This window comes from Bos mutus, chromosome 13, assembly GCF_027580195.1.
Source record: "Bos mutus isolate GX-2022 chromosome 13, NWIPB_WYAK_1.1, whole genome shotgun sequence".
NCBI lineage: Eukaryota > Metazoa > Chordata > Mammalia > Artiodactyla > Bovidae > Bos > Bos mutus.
In genome coordinates, this window is record NC_091629.1 from 42,390,181 (window position 1) to 42,409,490 (window position 19,310).

General features: G+C 51.3%; 1 protein-coding gene across 1 annotated transcript in view; it reads left to right on the forward strand.

Moving 5' to 3' along the window:
- Positions 1-16,534, forward strand: part of APCDD1L (APC down-regulated 1 like) — a 47,940-nt gene extending 31,406 nt beyond the window's left edge. The window contains exons 2-4 of the mRNA XM_070382100.1: positions 8,798-8,936; positions 11,271-11,823; positions 15,393-16,534. Coding sequence (XP_070238201.1) covers positions 8,798-8,936; positions 11,271-11,823; positions 15,393-16,157 — 1,457 coding nt within the window. The 3' untranslated portion in view covers positions 16,158-16,534. The remainder of the gene's footprint in view (positions 1-8,797; positions 8,937-11,270; positions 11,824-15,392) is intronic.
- The last annotated feature ends 2,776 nt before the right edge of the window (positions 16,535-19,310 follow it).

Here is a 19,310-nt window from a genome sequence, read left to right on the forward strand (position 1 = left end):
TTAAAAAAAAAAAAAAAAAACCTGGCTGATGAGCCAGGCCTGGTGGGCCAGACTCTGTCTCCCAAATCCCCCCTTCCCTTCCCATCCCATAAGCCCTGCATTTTCTCTCCGCTTAGCAGGAAACGCTCAACACAGGCCTTGGGGAGAGATCTACGTGGTCAGCCAGTCCCCTCGACAACATGTTTTCAATTTTGGAAACACAAGCATAATAAAACAGTTGCCTTCTCCAAGCAGCACCTATAACGTCCACCTTTTCCACCGATCCCTTGGTCCAGCCCAAACTGGAACTTTTCATGCAAAACAGGGGAGACAGTGACAAACCAAGCTACGTTCCTTCCACAGCCTTTCAACACACTGACATCTGAGTCTGAGGCCCTCCTGCATCTCAGAAGCTCAGAATCTGTTTTCCTAGGCATGCGGTCCCTCCAGAATTTCTGCTCCCTCAGGAGGGACCATGTCCTGAGGGAGCAGAAAGTTGCTCGCTCAACTCACCAACTCTCCAAACTCACCATGCAAAGGCAGGCACACTTCTCAGTCCCGGGAAGCTGCAGGGCTGGGGAAGCAGAGTGTCCTTTTTCTAGAGCATGCCATTTCTGAGTTTCCCAAAAATACAAAGTCTGTCCTGTCCAGTCCCTCCCCCGCAACGCCCCTTCCCTCTGGCCTTGAAGGCAAAGACCCTCGGATCAGATGGATAATGAGATTCAATTACGGCCAAATGAGGGCCATATGAGGGGTGTGAGGGCTGGCCGTCCACACCAGAGGGGGAAGTTTAGGCTCCTTAGAATTCAAAGTTTATGTTCATATTTCTGTGACTTGCTGGTACCGGCACCGCATGTCAATCTGTGACCTTCTCAGGGGAGTTTAAACGGAAACCCTGCGTGGCTTTTGTGCCGTGGCCGCCTTGCAAAGCACGTCTTCTGCTGTAGCGACGCGGTGACGGCTGCCATCTCAACAGCCGGATTCCGAAGCTTGTTGGCCAAACGTCCCCTGTGTGCCGTTGCACGCCAGCATTTCTCAGAGTGTAAAGGGCGGCCGCCTCTAATCAAGAGAGGTTATTTTGGGGTGGGGATTTTTATTGAAAATGTGCGTAAGCTTCCAAGTACAGACATTCTAGGTGAATTACCTCAAGCTCAGGATTTTGAAATAAACCAGAGGGTTTCAGAATTTTTTTTTTTTTAAGCAAGAGAACACTTTTTTCAAAGCAGATCTTAATTAGCCTCCCAGGACATAAACCAGAGCAAAGGGTGGGGGGCCTTCGTGGGCTGAAAAAGGCCGGGGTCCCACTCACTGGGTCTCCCCTTCTCTCCTGAAAAAAACATCTCTGGTTTTTGGAAACCAGCTTGAAAACCTCTGATACAGTGAAATCTGATGCAGACATCTCTGTACTATCCAGTACAGAAGGGGCCCCTGAGCCCCTGAAATGGGACCCGTCTAAACTGAGCTGTGCTGGAGTGTATATGCACACCCGACTTCGAAGACTTGTGTTTGAAAGAGCGTATAAAATATCTCACTGCTAGTTTTTGTATTTATACATGTTGAATTTACTACAGACACTTTTGGGTCTGGATAAAATATTGTTAAAATTAATTGCACCTGCTACTGTTTGGCTTTTTATAATGTGTGACTCACAGTATGTGTCTATTGAGCAGTGCTGTGGAGCCAGGCTGGAGCCTGCCCTGGGATGAAGAACCATATCAGGGTCCTAGTTTTGCGGGGCAGGCCCCAAGGATCAAAAAGGCTTTAAAGCCAAGGAGCTAGCATCAGGTGCTTATGCCAGATTTGACCCATCCTCAAAACTTTCGGCAGGACTTGAGGCTCAGACTTAAATCTCCCTTTGACTACTTGTCTTTCCTTTCTCCCTACTTGGATAAACCAGGGTTCCCTTCCTGCTGGGAACTCCCTTACTTATTATCCTTCTACCCTCAGCCAGATTCTTAGTGATCCCAACAGCTGCAAGCCTTCTTTTTCCTCACTTCCATTTCAAGCCTGACCCTATTAGCCACACACATGATGGAAATCACCAGCCAGTTTTTTAGGAGGGGAAGCCCCAAGGGATGGGCGAAGTATCAACAAGGAATTTATGGGCATTGATCTCATGGAGCATGAGTCATTCATTCATCCATTCAACTAAAAGCAGCGACCACGACTAGCATTTACTGAGTGCTAACTATGTGAAGGCATTGTCCTAAGTGGTGTCCATGTCTTGACACAACAGATCGTTAGCATCCACTGGACACTGTCCTAAGGGGCTGGGGAGTCGGCAGGGAACAAGAGAGATAAGGGCCTGTCCTCATGGAAAGGAGGGAGAAAGAAAAGAGGAAATAAAGGACGAAAAGAAAGAAAGAGGAGAGGGAGGGAGGGCAGGAGGAGAAAGAGAGAAAGAAAAGAGGGAGGGAGGGAAGGAAGGAAGGAAAAAGAAGAGAGAGACTTGGGGTGTCTGGAGTGACACCTCACTAGCAGTGAGCACCCAGCACCCAGATCTTGGTTTCTAAATACCATTCTCCAATAAAAGGAACCAGGACACCTTGGAGAAATACGTACATAATGAGCCTAGAAGATCTAGTGCCAGAAAGTGAGGACATGCTAAAACAAATAAATAACAAATGCATTTAGAAAGGACCCAGGAAGTAAGTCGATAGTGCTCCTGAGGGCCACAGGGATAATTTGAGCTACAGACTAAATAATGATAGCAATGGATTGTAACCTGTAAAACAAATATCGCTGAGTTCACACTAATACAAATAATAATCGAATAAAGAGATAAGCAAGGAGGAGAGAGCATGCTTCTTTATAGCACAATCCCAGTTAATAGATTCAGAAAGAAGGGTGGAACTAGCAAATGACCATTTGGAAAACACCACAGTTATAACTTGTAAGTAAGAATCATCACTGGTCATCAATAGATGCTAAAGTTAGCAGGGGGAGTATAATGGCAAACAAGATATTTGCATGATCTCTAAGTATATCCCCATAAGATAATTATTAATTACAAAGAGGAAAATAGTCATTTAGCAGATGCCTCCTTAAGTGAGTGGTCAAAGTTAATATCACCAGTGCTTCCTCAAGCAATGCACTGAGAAGGGCACAAAATCACTTCTTTGGGGTTTGGGCCCAAACCATGTAAACTGAATGTAATCATGAAGAAATATCCAAAAATCCTAAATTGAAGAACACACTTCAAAATAACTGGCCAGTACTCTTCAAAAGTGTCAAGTTTATGAAAAACAAAGACTCAAGAAGCATTTCTGATTGAAGGACTAAAGAGACCTTACTGTGGACTGCGACTGCAGCCATGAATTTAAAAGACACTTGCTCCTTAGAAGAAAAGCTATGACAAACCTAGACAGCATATTAGAAAGCAGAGACATCACTTTGCTGACAAAGGTCCAAGTAGTCAAAGCTATGGTTTTTCCCTGAGTCATGTACAGAAGTGAGAGTTGAACCATAAAGAAAGTTGAGGGCTGAAGAATTGATGCTTTCAAACTGTGGTGCTGGAGAAGACTCTTGAGAGTCCCCTGCACAGCAAGGAGATCAAACAAGTCAATCTTAAAGGAAATCAACTTTGCATATTCATTGGAGGGACTGAGGCTGAAGCCAAAGCTCCAATACTTTGGTCACCTGATGTGAAAAGATGACTCGTTAGAAAAGACCCTTATCCTGGGCAAGATTGAAGGCAAAAGGAGAAGGGGGTGATAGAGGATCAGATGGTTAGATAGCATCACTGACTCAATGGACATGAATCTGAGTAAATTCCAGGAGATAGTGAAGGATAGGGAAGCCTGGTGTGCTGCAGTCCGTGGGGTCGCAAAAAGTTGGACGTGACTGAGCGACTGAACAACAACAAAAAGACGTAACAACTAAATGTGATGTCTGATCCTGCATTGGATTCTGGACCAGAAAGGAAACATTACTGGGACAACTGGTAATATCTGCATAGAATCTGTAGGTTAGGTCATAACATGGGATCAATGTTAATTTCTTGGTTTTGACCATTGTACTATGTCTATGCAAGATGGTAACCTTTGGGGAAATCAGGGCTAGTAGAGCTCTTTCTACTGCTTCAGCAATATTTTTGTAAGGTATGAAATGATCTCAACTTGCAAAGTCAAAAAATAAAAGTAAATTAACAATAGTAAGCAGGTAAGTAATTGAGAGAGGTGATGAGTGCTGTACAGGTGAGAAGAGAGGTAGAAAAGAGCAAAAGGGAAGGTTTGATGTCAGCCTGCCAGGAATTCCAATTATGCTGAGGCCGCAGCAAGCGGAGAGCACCCAGCTCAAAACAGAGGGAGGATGCTCTGGCCAAGAAATAGCTCTGCAACGGCCCCGAGGCGGGAGAGTCTTTGCTGCTCATCCCCAGGAACACACAGTGGAGAAGTATGGTGGGGGCTTACGGATGGCCTTGGAAGACAGCCAATTTTGAAGGGCCCTGGAGATCCTAAGGAAAAGCATGGAATGCTACTTCAAGTGTATTAGGAAGTTTTTGGCCATTGTGTAAATTTCCTTTGAGACACTTATGATTCTTTGAAATTACAATCCATAGTGGGTCTCCTTGATTAATGCCAGCCTCCCCGAGAGAACAGGAACTCTGGCCATCACGTGCTCCCTTACAAAGCATGTAACGGCCATGCAAAGTTCATGGTAGGGGAGGGGAGAGAGAAGAGAATGGACAAAGGGTATGGTCCTGGGAGGCCTGGGTGGCTTGGTATGGGTTGTGAATTGAATTGTGTCCCTAAAAAGATGGTACCAGTAAATGTGACCTTATTTGGAAAAAGGTCTCTGCTGATATAGATGCAGTCGTACTGGATAAAGGTGGACCCGAACCCAGTGACTGATGTCTTTATAAAAGAGGAGAGGGAGGTTTGGCTACAAAGACATAGACACATAGAGAACAGACAGTCATGTGAAGACAGGGAAAGAGTAAAATGATACACTTAAAAGCCATGGATGCCCTGGGCCCCCAGAAGCTGGAAGAGGCAGGAAGGACCCTCCCTTGGAACGTCCAGAGAGAGGCAGCCCTGCCCACACCTTGATTTCAGACTTCTGGTCTCCAGACTGTGAAAGAATAAAGTCCTGCCATTTTCAGTCTCGTAGTTTGCTGTCCTTGGTCATGAAGGCTCCAGAATGCACAGCCATGTTGGGAAGAGAGGCGATAACCTTGGCCTCTGCCATTCTGTGCACCCCTTCGGGCTACTGACCACATCTACATATTAAATAGTTGCTTATTAAATATCATTTACGTAAAGTGTTACTTAATTTTTAAAAAAATCCAATGCAGACCAAACCCCTTTTAAAACTCAGTCTTATCTTTGTGGGCTGTGAAAGCCTGATTTTGCTACAGTAACAGCCGCTGCTTTTTAACACCCTCTAAAATCGATGTATAACCACTGGAATAAGAAATGCTCACCACTGCACCTAAAATCACCTGGCACACCTCCCAGAACCTCGGAACAAGCCAATTAGGATAGAAAAAAAAAAGCGAGTGTTTTTCTTTTGCTTTTTGCCCCCAACAGAAAGATATCTGAAGACCTGATATTTCTCCATCTGCTCTGGCTACGAACCGCACGCCTTCCCTCCCCCGCCCCCTCCCCTATTGATCCAGACCCACGTGTCTCATGATCTTTGAAGAAAACAGGACGGTGCACCTGGGTATAAACCGGCTCCCAAGACTCCATTTTTCATCTGGAAAATGAAGATAATCACGTCCACCTAACAGAAGTGTTGTGAACAGCAGATAAGAAAAGGGCACATATTTTTTATTTTAAGAAATACCCCCGAATAGGCCAATCCACCGAGACAGAAAGCAGATTAGTGGCTGCAAGGGTTTGAGAGGAGAGAGGCGTGGAGAGTGACTGCTAATGTGTGCAGGGCTTCCTTTTGGGGTGATGAAAAGATTCTGGAACTCGACAGAGCTGATGTTTGCGTGACCTGGTGAACATCTTAAATGCCACTGAATTTTAATCGTATGCTTTAAAGTGGTTAAAATGGTAATGTTTATGTTAGGTGTATTTTACCCTATTTTATTTGTTAATTGAATATGAAGCACCTGCCTGGGGCAGCCAACTCTCCATCCTCTGAACCTCAGTTTCCTTGTCTGCAAAATGGGGGCACAGACGGAACCTGGGCCATGGGAGGTCTTGCAGATGGTCCGTAGGAATGGCCGGCACATGTAGGCACTCCATCAGGGTGCTGACCGGCTGCCTCCTGGGTGCTTATGGGGTGAGACCACCTCTTGAGACCACAAAGTACCAGTGCTCAAGACAGGCTCCGAAGTCGTCTTCTCCACTAAGGCCCCAGGCAGGCTCCACGTGATGTCTGCGGTGCAGCCCACTGCTGGCATTCTGACTCACAATCACACAACAGGCTGGAGCACATCAGATCTGAAACCCCAGTAGTCTGGTCTGAGCAATTGGACGCTCCGGATTTCATTCTGCAGGTAATTTCAACGACACGATCTAATTTCAAATGTCCTGCTCTATGAGTGCAAAAGCAGCATAATTTTTAATTAGTGGGTAAACAGTAAATAATGGATGGCGGCAAGTGGACACCACTGTTAATTAAAAATCCATGGTTGATAAAAATCAATTTGGCCCACGCATTTAACTCCGTCTATCAGGTCCCTGAGAAAAGTCGTGCAAGCCAGCCCATGGCACCATCTGCTTTCCGCCGTGGTTTCCTGAGCCCAGACTTTTCTAGGGGAGAAGAGAGGGAGAGAGAGAAAAGAAAATCTATAAGCAGCCTCCAAAGCTGGGACTGGAAGCATTTCACGAGTTCATTTCTCATCGGTTGGTTTCATTTTTTGTAACCTTGAAGTTGAAGCTCCAGCCAGGAGGCAGTATCACGCTCCACTCTGAGCTTTTTACCAAGAAGGGCTCCATTTTGTGTTTCGTGTGTACATGTTCTGAATACGGTGAGATCCCACCATATCTCATCATCTCCTGAATTAATTAAATCCCAAATTTTCGCAGAAAAACAAGACAAACTAAAAGACACTTAGTGGGAAGATGGTATCTGAGGATTCATGTCAAAATACAAAACGTTTTTGGTGTCCAAAAAAAAAAAACTAAAATTTTTTTTTTTTAAAGTTGAAAAAAAAAAAAACAGCATGTTGTGAACCCAACGTCTTCTTGGGAGCTCAAGAAGAAGGTGTGAAGCGTGGATACTCTGGCGTGTGTATTTCAGCTCCAGACTCCCAATCAGCTTTGCTGGGCGTTTGGCCCAACTCAGGCGCCTCAGCGTCCTGGCTCTGGTCCCCAAAAGACTAGATGTGCCCGAGTGAGCACAGAACTACTCTTTCAAGCCTCTCCTTGCATGGAGTTACTCTGAGGAGTGGCCCTGACAGCCCTTGGGGTAATCCAAGTGCCCCCTGTCCCTGGGGACACCGCAGCGCTGGTGCACCAGCTGTCTGTCTCCATCTGTCTTATTTGGCTGATTGAAGTCCACAAATCAGGTGTAGGGCACAGCAGGAACATACAAGGACCCAGTGCTGCAGCAGCATTTTCACTCATTCATTCCTTCAACCCCTTCCCCTGCCTGTGATTCAAAAGGAGCCACGGTTAAGCTGACAGGCCAGAGCCCACGGCCTGGCTCCAAGCCCGGCTCCATCCCCTGGGGCAGGCCAGGCCTGGGGCCAGCTGAGCCCAGTTCACTGAGCCCTTGGCTCTGCCCATCATGGGAAGTCGAGACTAACACCATTCCCTAGGGTCATCGCGATGGTGAGCTAACGTGTAAAAATATTTATAAAATAACATAATAAAGATGTCCAGAGTCGGTACCCAGCTAAGAGGGGCTGCTGCCGCCTCGTGTCGTCGTCACCATCAGCATCATTCCAGCTTTCTCAGCCAGTCCCATGGGAACCCAAGAGTCTCCCAGGGAGACCCCAGACCTCTGGCAGGCCAAGGGGGAGCAGAGAGCTTGGGGGCCCCAGAAGACTGCTGTGAAGGGGCAAGGAGGGGACCCCAAGCCTCCCGGCCCGAGCACCTTTCCTGAACCTGGTGTGGTGTAGGGGGAAACACCCTAGGAAGGCTGGCGATGGAGTGGGGCCAGCGGGTTGCAGCAGCTATAACATTTGGACGCTGCTACCACCAAGCTTACAGCCTCCCGCATCTGGGCCACGTCAAGCCCGCCTCTCTGAGTGGGGATGACAGTTTCCAGGGGAGTTGCTGCTCTTTAGCAGATGAAGGCCCTGGTGCTCTCACCTCCGGGCCGCTCCTAGAAGTGAAGATCTGGCCAGGCCTGTCTGGTCTCCACCAGATGATCATATCTGGCAGGGGAGGGAGGGGTCCCTGAAGAGGGTGGGGGGCCCTCTTCCATGAGGCCTCTGAGTCCCCCACCCCCAACCCCACCCCCACCGCCCCTCTGATGGCCTTGTGCTTCAGCCCGGGTCCTACCACACACATCCTGAGCATCACTGTGTACCCCAGTGCCTTCCTGGTCCACCCATGTGGGGATGGACAATGCCTGGGCCTGGCACCACCGAGAGACCACGAAGGGAGTGGCCGAGAGGGGCAGGTGCAGGTCTGGCTGCTCCAGGGGGCAGAGGTCAAGCTGAACCTGGGCTCGTAAGGGAGAGGATGGCAGTCCCACTGTCCGGCTTCTCTGTCTGGGTCCTGGCGGCCTCCTGCCCCTGGTGCAGGGCCTTTTCACAGCCGCCCAGTGGCACTTGGCCACAGGAGGAGGTGCAGGTGGGCACAGACTCTTGCCTAGCTCTCTGCTGCACCCTGAGCCAGGAGGGGGGTGCCAGTCAGCTAGAGAACTAGGGTGTGCCCAGATCGCTGACCTGGGTCTGTCTGCTTTGCAGCCCGCACTTCAGAGGCAGCTGGGATGGCAGGGGCGGGCCATCTGCACTGGGAACCAAGCTGCCAGCAGCCCCTGCCCAACAGAGCCCTGGTCACTGCGCTGCTGCCCCCACGCCTGGACGGGCCCTGGATCTCCACTGGGTAAGACCTGAGGGTCATACTGAGCACAGGCCCGTGGGCCGGGAGACCTCACCCTGAACCTCCGTGTTCACATCTGTGAAACGGGCACAATTCATCTGGTTGTCCAGAGGCTGCCCAGGCATGGGCTTGCTTGTCACCCTCCCCAGAGTGAGCCTAGGAGGCCAGAAGGAGCCATCCACCCAATTCTCCCTTTCACCTGATAGTCTCACCTGACATTTCTGAGGCCCACTGCTGCTCTGAGGGGTGGGCTTAGCGCTCTGCCCTCACTGGTGGGGCAGCCAGGAGAGTCCTCCCCGCTAGGGTCAGAGAGAAGGCAGGCAGCGTCCTCACCCACCATCCCCTTGGGCCAGTCCCACTCTGGGGTCAAGGACTGGACTTTGCACGTCCTCCATGCACCTCCTGAGGTCAGGGGGAAATTCCACTGCCAAACATCTGCTAGCAGCTCCCTGGGGTGGGTGGGGACTTGACATCTGCAAAGTTGCTCTGGATGCATTCCCAGGCTCTGCCCCCACCTTTCACAGGCCAGGTGGGATTCAGGCATCACTGGCCAGGGTCAGTGTGAGACAGAACATGGGGAGGAAGGGGGCTGGCTGCAGGCTGTTCTTGCCCTGGGACAATAGCATTCCAGATAGTTCTAGAAGCTTCTAGTATTTTCTTCCTAGAAAGTCCTCCATTGTACCCTTCAGATAGGGTCTGTTGCTTTCTGGGAGCAGCATAGGGAAGGACCCAGAGTCTGAGAACCACGAGGACATCTAGTGCGACCTGCTACCTTCCCTTGGGCAAATCTCCCCACGCTGGAGTGTGAGTCACTTCTCTCTGTGTTTAACTACCACCTGTACTGATTCTTACAGGTGGTAGTTCTTCTTACGATTCTTCTTAAGAAGAATCTTTATGATTTCCTTACGATTCTTCTTTAAACCAACTTGCTTTTGTTGGTGTAAATATATTCATGTATTTTTACAGCTTTATTGGGGGATAATTGGTACACTGTACACATTTACAGTACTGTGATTATGTTTCAAAGGAAATGTCGTATCACTATGGATATGGAGAGCTGAGCCACTTGCCATAAATAGGAGGTAACCCTAAAAAGAAAGTCTGAAAACGAAACAACATCATTAGGTTCTCACCCGAGTCTCTCACTGCCTGCCTGAGGCCCCGATTCTGTTTGCTTTGGGAGAAAGGGGAGGTTGGTATTAAAGACATAGGATAGAAAGAAAAGGCTGGTGAGAACTTTTCTCCTGCTCCAGCAGCCCCAGTACGAAAGATACTGAGAAAATAACAGTCCAGGTACTGCCTATTTGTGGGGGGACTCGTCCACCGTCCACCCCAGCTGAGCCCCCACGGGAAAGTCCCAGATGCTCCCTGGCCCCAGCCCAGGATGTGACAGGGTCCAGGAGTCCTGTTTTCATCACCGGCAGAATAAGGCCTGAGGACCAGGGCTGGCTTTGTAAATAAAGCTTTACTGGCACACAACCACACCCATTACATACAGTACTGTCTCTGGCCACTTTGGCTCCAAGACCACAATCTTGAGTAACTGCAACAAAGACCACCTGGCCACAAAGACAAAATAGTTATAGTCTGACCCTCTCCATGAAAAGTGTGCTGACCCCCCCGGTTTAGACCAACAAGTCTGTCACAGACTTGGATGAAACCTGGTTTGGGGTGGGGGGGCAGTGGTGGTCAGCTTGGCAAATGGGGAGACAATGTAAGTGCTCATCATTCATAAGTCACTCAATGAGGACCAGGGTTGGGGGATCCAGTGTGTGCCTGGTCCTGGAGCAGGTGCCAGGAATCCACCGGGGAAAGAATAGGCAGGACCCTGCCTCCTGGAGCTCAGAGCACAGGGTTCCCCACACAAAGCAAAGGAGCCCCCATTTCTTAAACCCCTCCCAGGTGCCGTCACTGCGCTGGTTGCTTCCTGGGAGCCCGGCCTGTGGATCTGATGCCTGAGTCCAGAGGAAGAAGCTGGGCATCATCCCGGGTCACACTCCTCATGAGGGACTGAAATGGAATTTGAACCAGGGGCCTCTGGCTGCAAAGCCTGTGTGTTTCCTGGACCAATGGGAATCCCTGGGGGACCCAGGCCAGAAAGGGGGAGATGTCGGCTGAAAAAGGTGCTTAGGACCGAATGGAAGGAAAGCTTCTGTTGAGACCATAAGGCAAAAGGGGAAGGCCCCCAGCATGCAGGGTGGGGCTGAGGGCAGCTGGGGGAACTGAGCCTGCAGGCCTGAGAGGAAGGCTGAGGGAGGTGGAGCCCGGAGCTGCCCTGGGCTTCACCATGCACGAGCCCAGCTCACTGCCCAGCACTCTTCTCCCTCTGCCCCGCAGCTGCGAGGTGCGCCCGGGACCCGAGTTCCTCATCCGCTCCTATACTTTCTACCCCAACCGCCTGTTCCGCGCCTACCAGTTCTTCTACCGGGACCCCTCGTGCAGCGAGCCCACCCACTCGCTGCTCATCAAGGGCAGGGTGCGCCTGCGCCGGGCCTCCTGGGTCACCCGCGGCGCCACGGAGGCCGACTACCATCTGCACAAGGTGGGCGTCGTCTTCCACAGCCGCCGCGCCCTGCTTGACGTGGCCAGGCGCCTGGACCACAGTAAGGCGGGCCGGGACTGCGCGCACCGCCTGCCCCCGGCGCGGGCCTGGCTGTCCGGGGCCCTGTACGAGCTGCTGGGCGCCGGGGCTGAGCGTGACTGCGCGGCCGCCCTGGGCTTCACCATGCACGAGCTCAGCCTGGTGCGCGTGCAGCGCCGCTTGCAGCCCGAGCCCCGGGCCGCGCCTCGCCTGGTGGAGGAGCTCTACCTGGGGGACATCCACACCGAGCGGGCCGAGAGGCGGCACTACCGGCCCACCGGCTACCAGCGTCCGCTGCAGAGCGCCCTGGTGAGTCTGGGGTCCAGGGAGGGTGAGTTCTGAGAGCCTGTGGGGCCTCTCCCTGCCTGGAGCCCTCTTTCCCCGCGACTCCAACCCCACACTGGTCTGCCGGCCTCAGGACCTTTGCACATGCTCTTCCCTCTGCTTGAGGCCTTTCCTCAGGTCTGGAGAGGACTGGCTTTTTCCAGCAGGAACTCCTGGGTTGCCTTCTTGAGTGTGGCCCTCCTGGACTCTAGAGGGTTCTTTCCTGCCCCTGCTGGGACGGTGCAGGTCCCTGTCTCTCAGGTCTCTGCTCAGTTGTCCCCTCCCATCCCCACTCTGCACACACTCAGGGCTGCACTGAATTTGCAGTTGACTGCCTTGCCCCAGCAGCACTGGATCCTCTGCAAGGGGGAAGCCCTCTGCTCCTCTGTGTCCCCACCCAGAGCCCAGGGGCTGGCACACTTGCTGGGCCCATAAACGTTGCTATATGAACTGGGGGGTTGGGGGGCACTGAAGCCACAGGGCTACAGGGCTTTGCTGCCCGCTCTCACAATTGGAAGAATTTTTAATTCTTTTGAGTTTACGTTGAGGTTAGTAAAAATGAAGTCAAGGTTAGGATGCTGGGTTAAGAATGTCTGTAAGAGATACCCAAGGGATATTTTTCAAAAGTGAAAATTGTTCAGGTATCCTTATCAGGTGTTCTTTGAACCCACAGGCAACCCTCACACATTCAGCGTGTATTGAGTGCCTGCTGTATACTAGACACTTAAGGAATTAAATCAAATGAGGCGAAGCATCCACTGTGTATTGGGGGTGGGGGTGGCGGGAGGCAGGGGCACCCTCTGCTCTCTCTCCTTCTCCCTCTTCCCTCCTCCCAACTCAGGATCTGGGAGGAAGCACAATAATAAGTTCTCGCAATCAGAAAATTAGCCCGAGTTCTTTTCATGACCTCGAAACAATTCTCTGTTTGCCAGCCAATGTTCCAGGCCGCTCTGATGTCCATCCTTCTCAGAGCAGAGCAAGTGCTGGTGGTGGGGTGGTTACTGGCACCCATCACCTCATTAGGAGGGCAGTCTGCTCCAGACACAGAGAGGAAGGACCCCAAGGTGTGGAGGATGACACCGTCCCTGGGGCCACACACTCTTGCCCTTCTGTTGCCTGACCACCCAGGGTACCCATGCAATCTGCAGCATGATTGTGAAGCAGGACACACGTGCATGGGAGCCTGGGCCGGCAGGCCAGATGTGCAGACATTAAATTAAACGTCTTCTCACCAACTGCCCCCCTCCCCATAGAAAAAGAAAAAGGAAGATAATTTCAAAGATGGATACACTGCAGATAGACTCCCAAGTAACGAATTAGTCATTACCTTAAGCTCTCTGGGTCCCAAGCCTTGCCCACAACCCAAACCAGATGGTAAATATGAACATTTTTAGAAGTTAATTTAAAGCCAATTTGATCCCCAAATTCATTGCCTGGATATAGAGTCCTAATCGACCAAAATCATCTAAGCCTGGTGTCACCTCTAGGGGTTAATTAGAAACTGTTCTGTGTTGTTGGTATAACTTTATGTAACAAGCTTAAATCAGAAGGCGTTTGGCTTGCACACAAGTGTGAATTCTGCTGGCCAGAGTCTTGTGTATTAACACATGCAACTCCGGACCTGTGCACAGTGATGCCCGGGAAGGCTTTTTGAGGGAGATGGGTATTTCCTTCCAGCCTCTTCCAGAGCACCGGAGAAGGAAATGCTCTCTCTCCCCCTCTCTCAGCTTCCAGTCGTGCTTGTTCTCCATTTGTCTCTGCCATTGCAGAAGACTGGTTGCCCCAGATCATCAGCCAGCATCCCCAGATAGCCTGTATGCAGAAGATATCCTTTGAGGGAGAAAGGCAGCCCAGAGATTATTTTGATATAATACATTATGTCCTGTCCATACACATTAGTGTAACAACAATTGGAATGTGGGTTAAAATGCCTAAATTAGAGGAGACTCTTATCAGCCAGCACTCCAATTACCAGCACTCCAGCTAACTACCCAGCTTTCTTGCTTCTTTGTTATAAACACTTCTGTAGCCATTTATTTAGCAGTGCCAAGTGCCTTCAGGTCCTCTGGGTCAAAATCCCCCAAAACAAAAAGAATATCATTTTCTGTATGATAGAAGTAGAATTCCGGGCAAGTGTAGGTTCATCATAGAAATAAATAAGAAAAAAAAAAGTTCTCACTCATCCAATATTTCCTTTCTAAATCAGAACTCCCAAATGCCCCTTGTTTGGCATGAGACTCACCCAGCAGCAATCTGTGGAAATATGTTTTTTTGTTTTTTGGTTTTTTTTGGCAAGAAAAAAAAATTGGATCTGTTTTCCCAGCTGGACCCTCAAGAAGCATTTCCCTTCCTGGCCCTGTTGTATGCCCTTGGCCCTGAGTCCCCTTCTGGAGCAGCTAAAGCTAGAGATGCTTGCTTTGACAAGAGGCTGTTCCAGGACATTTACCTTTCAGAATGATGCTCTCAACTAAATTCTGGGCAGCAGCTCCCTTTAAAAAAAAAAAGAAGTCAGTATCTTGTTTCTTCTTGGCCTGGACTGAGCTTTTTCACTCCAAAAGCAGACTGACTCCTCCCACGCAATTTGGTTCAGCATCTGCTTCCTGTTGACGTGTTTTACTGTAAACCCAACTCATGAGAATTTATAAGGCAGAGGCAACTGTAAATAAGGCCAAAGCGCGAGGAAAACAAACCCACAGCCTCAGACAACTGAGGACCGTGCCCTCACGTGACAGTGCAGTGGGGACTGGGTTTCCAGTTCTAAACAACACAGGAATGAACATCTTTGTGTCTCATCACTTTGCCAACTTTTCAGCCACACCTCAGCACAGACCCTCAGCAAGCAGGTCTGGGGGCATGAGAATTTTAGCGGCTCTAAAGTAACAGCGCGTGGAATGCGCTCAGCACAGCTCTTGGCCCTTAAGAAGCACCTAACAAAGAATGAGTTGGGAGTGAAGGGAGTAACTACAGGCAAGAAGGATAATAAATGTTAATGGTCAGATTTTAGGACCAAGCAGGCCAGGTATGGGAAAGGACACCTCCTTTCAAATCCCAGGATACAAGTTCCATCTCTCCTTCCTTCCTTCACCCAATACACCTGCTGTGAACAGGAACCTTGCGCGGCTGGGGGTATAACAGCTAGGGAGAGACGGTCTGGCTCTCTGGAGCTTACTGTCCAATGAAGGGGTAGGGGCGGAGAGAAGAGGAAAGAGGGGATGGTGCATCTCTGAGGGCCACCATCCAAGGCGAGGTCAGAAGAGGTCTCTCTGAGGCTGGTCTCTGAGCTGAGACTTAGAGGTTGGGAAGAGGGCAGTCAGGCCACGTGTTGGGGCGGAGGGGAAGGTGGGGTCCAGGTGGAAGCAGCAGCAGGTGCAAAGGCCTAGAGGATGGAGGAGCTGACAGAGGTTCAAGAAGAGTGAAGTGACCACGGGGCTGGAGGCAGGAATGAAGGAAGTGATGGGTGCGGGGGCGGTGGGTGGGATTACGAGCCAGCCCACTCCAGGCACACCCTGGTACCCCACCTCTGATGTCACCCCCTTCCCCTTTGTCTCTGCCAGCACCATGCCCACCCCTGTCCAGCCTGCAGCCTCATCGCCCGCTCTGACGAGCACCACCCACCCGTGCTGCCCCCTCAGGCGGCCCTGCCTCTGCGCCTGGGCGGCCACTGGGTCAGCCCCGGGTGCGAGGTACGCCCCGCCGTGCTCTTCCTCACCAGGCTCTTCACCTTCCACGGTCACAACCGATCCTGGGAAGGATATTACCACCACTTCTCAGACCCCACCTGCCGGCAGCCCACCTTCACTGTCTATGCGGCCGGCCACTATACCAAGGGCACACCATCCGTCAAGGTTCGAGGTGGCACTGAGCTGGTGTTCCAGGTCACAAGGGCCCGCGTCACCCCCATGGACCGGGTCACCACGGCCATGCTCAACTTCTCTGAACCGAGCAGCTGCGGGGGCCCGGGGGCTTGGGCCCTGGGAGCTGAGCGTGACATCACTGCCACCAATGGGTGCCTGCCACTGGGCATCAGGCTGCCCCACGTGGAGTATGAGCTGTTCAGGATGGAGCGGGACCCCCTTGGGCAAAGCCTGCTCTTCATTGGACAAAGGCCCACCGACGGCTCGAGTCCCGACACTCCGGAGAAGCGGCCCACCTCCTATCAAGCACCCCTGGTGCTCTGTGACAGCGTGACCTGGGGCTTCTCCCCGCAGCACGGGGCTCGGCTGCAGACGCCTGTCCGCGGTGGGACACCATGTCCCCACGTGGCCCCTCTCCCTGTCCTACTCCTGGTCCTCAGGCCGGCCTTCTTCCAGTGGTTGTGAAATAGGTATATACTTCCAGCTGGTGCCTCAGGACACTCGTCTGGCCCGTGGACTCCCTCCTGGCCATAGACTCCTACACCCATGGCTGTCCTGGACAGTGATACAGCCTGGCTGCGTCAGCTCAGCACCTGCAGGGTCTGCACCACGGCCAGCAACTTAAGTCACGACCACAAACTCAGGCCTGGCAGCAAAGTCACCTGCTCCGAGTTTCTACATGCTCACTCTGATTTTCCTGGGTAGTCCGAGGAGTGGACTACGCCCATCTCCCTGCCCGATGGTGCCTCAGTTCTCTCCTGGAGCCCCAGGATTCAGTGAACTGGGAACATGGTTCTCCGCGTGCATGCTGCCACAGTTCTCCTGAGTCTGTGGGTTGCTGTTTAAAGATTATTAATTTGCATTTAGCAATACCAACTCAAAACCAAGCCATGAATTAAAGATGCTGCTTCGGGCTTTCAGCACAACTCAGCTCGCCGGCAGGGGCTCGTCTCTCTTTGGGGGCAACTTGGCTTTCTTGAGTTGTGACTGCTGGCGTTTGTCTGCGCCCGCCTGTGCTTCTGCGAGTCAGGCCTCAAGCTGTCAACAGCATGTGCAGAGAAATTGAGCCCTCCTGGGCCAGGGAGCAAATCAAGGCGGCCCCATCTGAGCCTAGAAGCTCGGCCTCCCTTGCCCACCCCGTACGCCAGTGCGTGGAGGTAGCGGCCGGGGCCAGGTCTTTGGAGGAAAGCAGTGTTTCCAGCCTTTGGAAAGTAATTAATACTAATGACAGCGGTAACACTAACGTGCTCTGTAATTAGGCCTGCACTGGCATCCTCTGTTTTCAAGATTCCCTGTGCTTGGCTGACAAGGAGGGAGAGAAACCTCCGGTGCATCTCTGGGACCATCCGAGGGTCACTGGGCTGCCCAGCAGTGTCTGGAGGATGAGCTGGAGAGCCACACCGTGCCCAGCCTGCCTGCTGCAGTGCTGCTGTGCCCATGCTCTCAGTTCAGAGGGAGCTGTCATCATGGTGGGGACAGGCTGTGCCTCTCCAGGGACCCTGCCTGTGTTCCCAGGGCCTCGTCTGTACACCGCGAAATTAACTGGCCTCCTGGTGGGCTCAAGGGTTTCCGGGACGCTGTGCTGATGAGTCACACCCTCCTTCCTCTGCCTGAATCCTAGAATCCTATCTATCTATGGCTCTTATCGCAGATCTTGAACAATTGTCTGTGAGGCTAATGATGCTTTCAGAGGGAGGCCCTTGTCCTCTGTTCAACAGTGTGGGGTTCAATCAGTCTGCTGAAATTGCTAACTTATCTACCCATTCTTCTTTATAAAAAAAAAAAAAAAACCACCAAGTTAATATTCTCTATAGGTCTCAGAGAGCTATGAGTGTTCCTGGCATATTTACCAAAGTACAAGAAATAATTAGATTATTTACAGTCTCAGACTGCATCACGGTGGGGGTTGCGTGTGTCTGTGTTCCTGGTGGGGATGAGGGTGGGTGGCGGGAACATGTCCATGGCTGAGCAAGTCTTGTATCCGAGGCTTGAGGCAGCCATACTGCCATTTATCATCAAATTTGAATCTTTTAATAAAATTAAACAGCCTGAAAAATGTTCCTGCTGGTTATTAAAGTCAACCAAGGGGATTATGGTTCTAAAGAAAGGAAGTGAAGTATCTTGTGGAGAACATGTGAAAGAGAATAAAACCAGTGGAGGTGAACCCTAGCTCTCTCTGTGTTGCTCCTTCAGTTCACACCACTGCCCTGTGCTAATTAAAGCTCTCCAGGGGCTTCCAGCACACACAGAATAAAATCCCAGGTCTGGACATACCACTGGCTACCCTGGCTGCCCTGGGTGTGCTTCTGTCTCCTGACCACGCCAAGCTGTTTCGTGCCCCAGGACCTTTGCACGTGTCATTGTTGCCACCCGGTGCCTCCTCCCCCAGATCACAGAGATGCGACTCCTTTCATTCACATCTCAGACTGCGTGCCACCTCCTTGGGGAAGCCACATGAATATTCCACCCCCCACCCCCAAGGCAGCCTCCATTTCCTGCTCTCCTCTCTATCCACCCCATCACTCTGCTTTATGTTCCTTATAATGCTTGCTGATCACTGTCAGATTTATCCATGTTTATTCTCTGCCTCGAGGGAAGGACTGAATCAGTCACCGGGATCTTTTCCAACTGGTACAGCCATACCTGGTGCTCAGTAGCACCGGGATGCATATGGTTGGGTGAACCAAGGCTAGTGATCGCAGTTAACCTTCACCAGCAAAGAAGGCACTGCCACGTGCCTGGTGAGGCATCCCATGAGGGGGGCACCCCACAGTGTAGAGTGGGACTCTGCAACTAGCAGAGAGAACCCAGGCTTGGAGGAGAGAGGGATCAGCCCCAGGCCCCCACAGCTGAGCCCCAAGAGCCTGAGTGCAGAGCTTCTGACTCGTGGCGTCCTACTGGGGCACCGGTTCCTGGCAGGGGTGGGAGTCATGACTGTGTTTGAAGAAAGCAGTTCAGGGCTGCTTTGGAGGACATGACTGAGCCTCCCCTAATTAGGAAGCCTATGCTGAGGAAGAGAGAAGGTTCCTGGCCCCAGGGACGAGATGGAAGCACCCTCCCATCCTGGGCTTCCTGGTTCTGGAACATTCGATGTGTGTGTGCTAAGTTGCTTCAGTCGTGTCTGACACTTTGCGACCCTAGGGACCATAGCCCATCAGGCTCCTCTGTCCATGGGATTCTCCAGGCAAGAATACTGGAGTGGGTTGCTATGCTCTCCTCCAGGGGATCTTCCTGACCCAGGGATCGAATCCACATCTCCTGCGTTGGCAGATGGGTTCTTTACCATTAGCATCACCTGGGAAAGCCCACTCATTGCTGACAGAAAGTTCCAGGCTCTTTTCTCCAGGGCAAGAAGCCAAGCTTCCCAGACTCTGGGCTCCAGTGAGGGGTGGGTTTCTACCCAGAGGACTGAGGGGACTCTTCCAGGGCTGGGGACCCACCTTATCATTATGTCTGGACCTTCCACAGAGAACTCAAGATAGCTTTAATCAGAAGAGGGGAAAGTAAAGCCAACAGTTCTCATTCAAAACAAAACAAAATTAATGTTCTCCATTGTATGTTCAGTCACGTTTTAAAAAAAAAACCTGTGCAGTTTATAATTTCATAGCACAGGCTCCC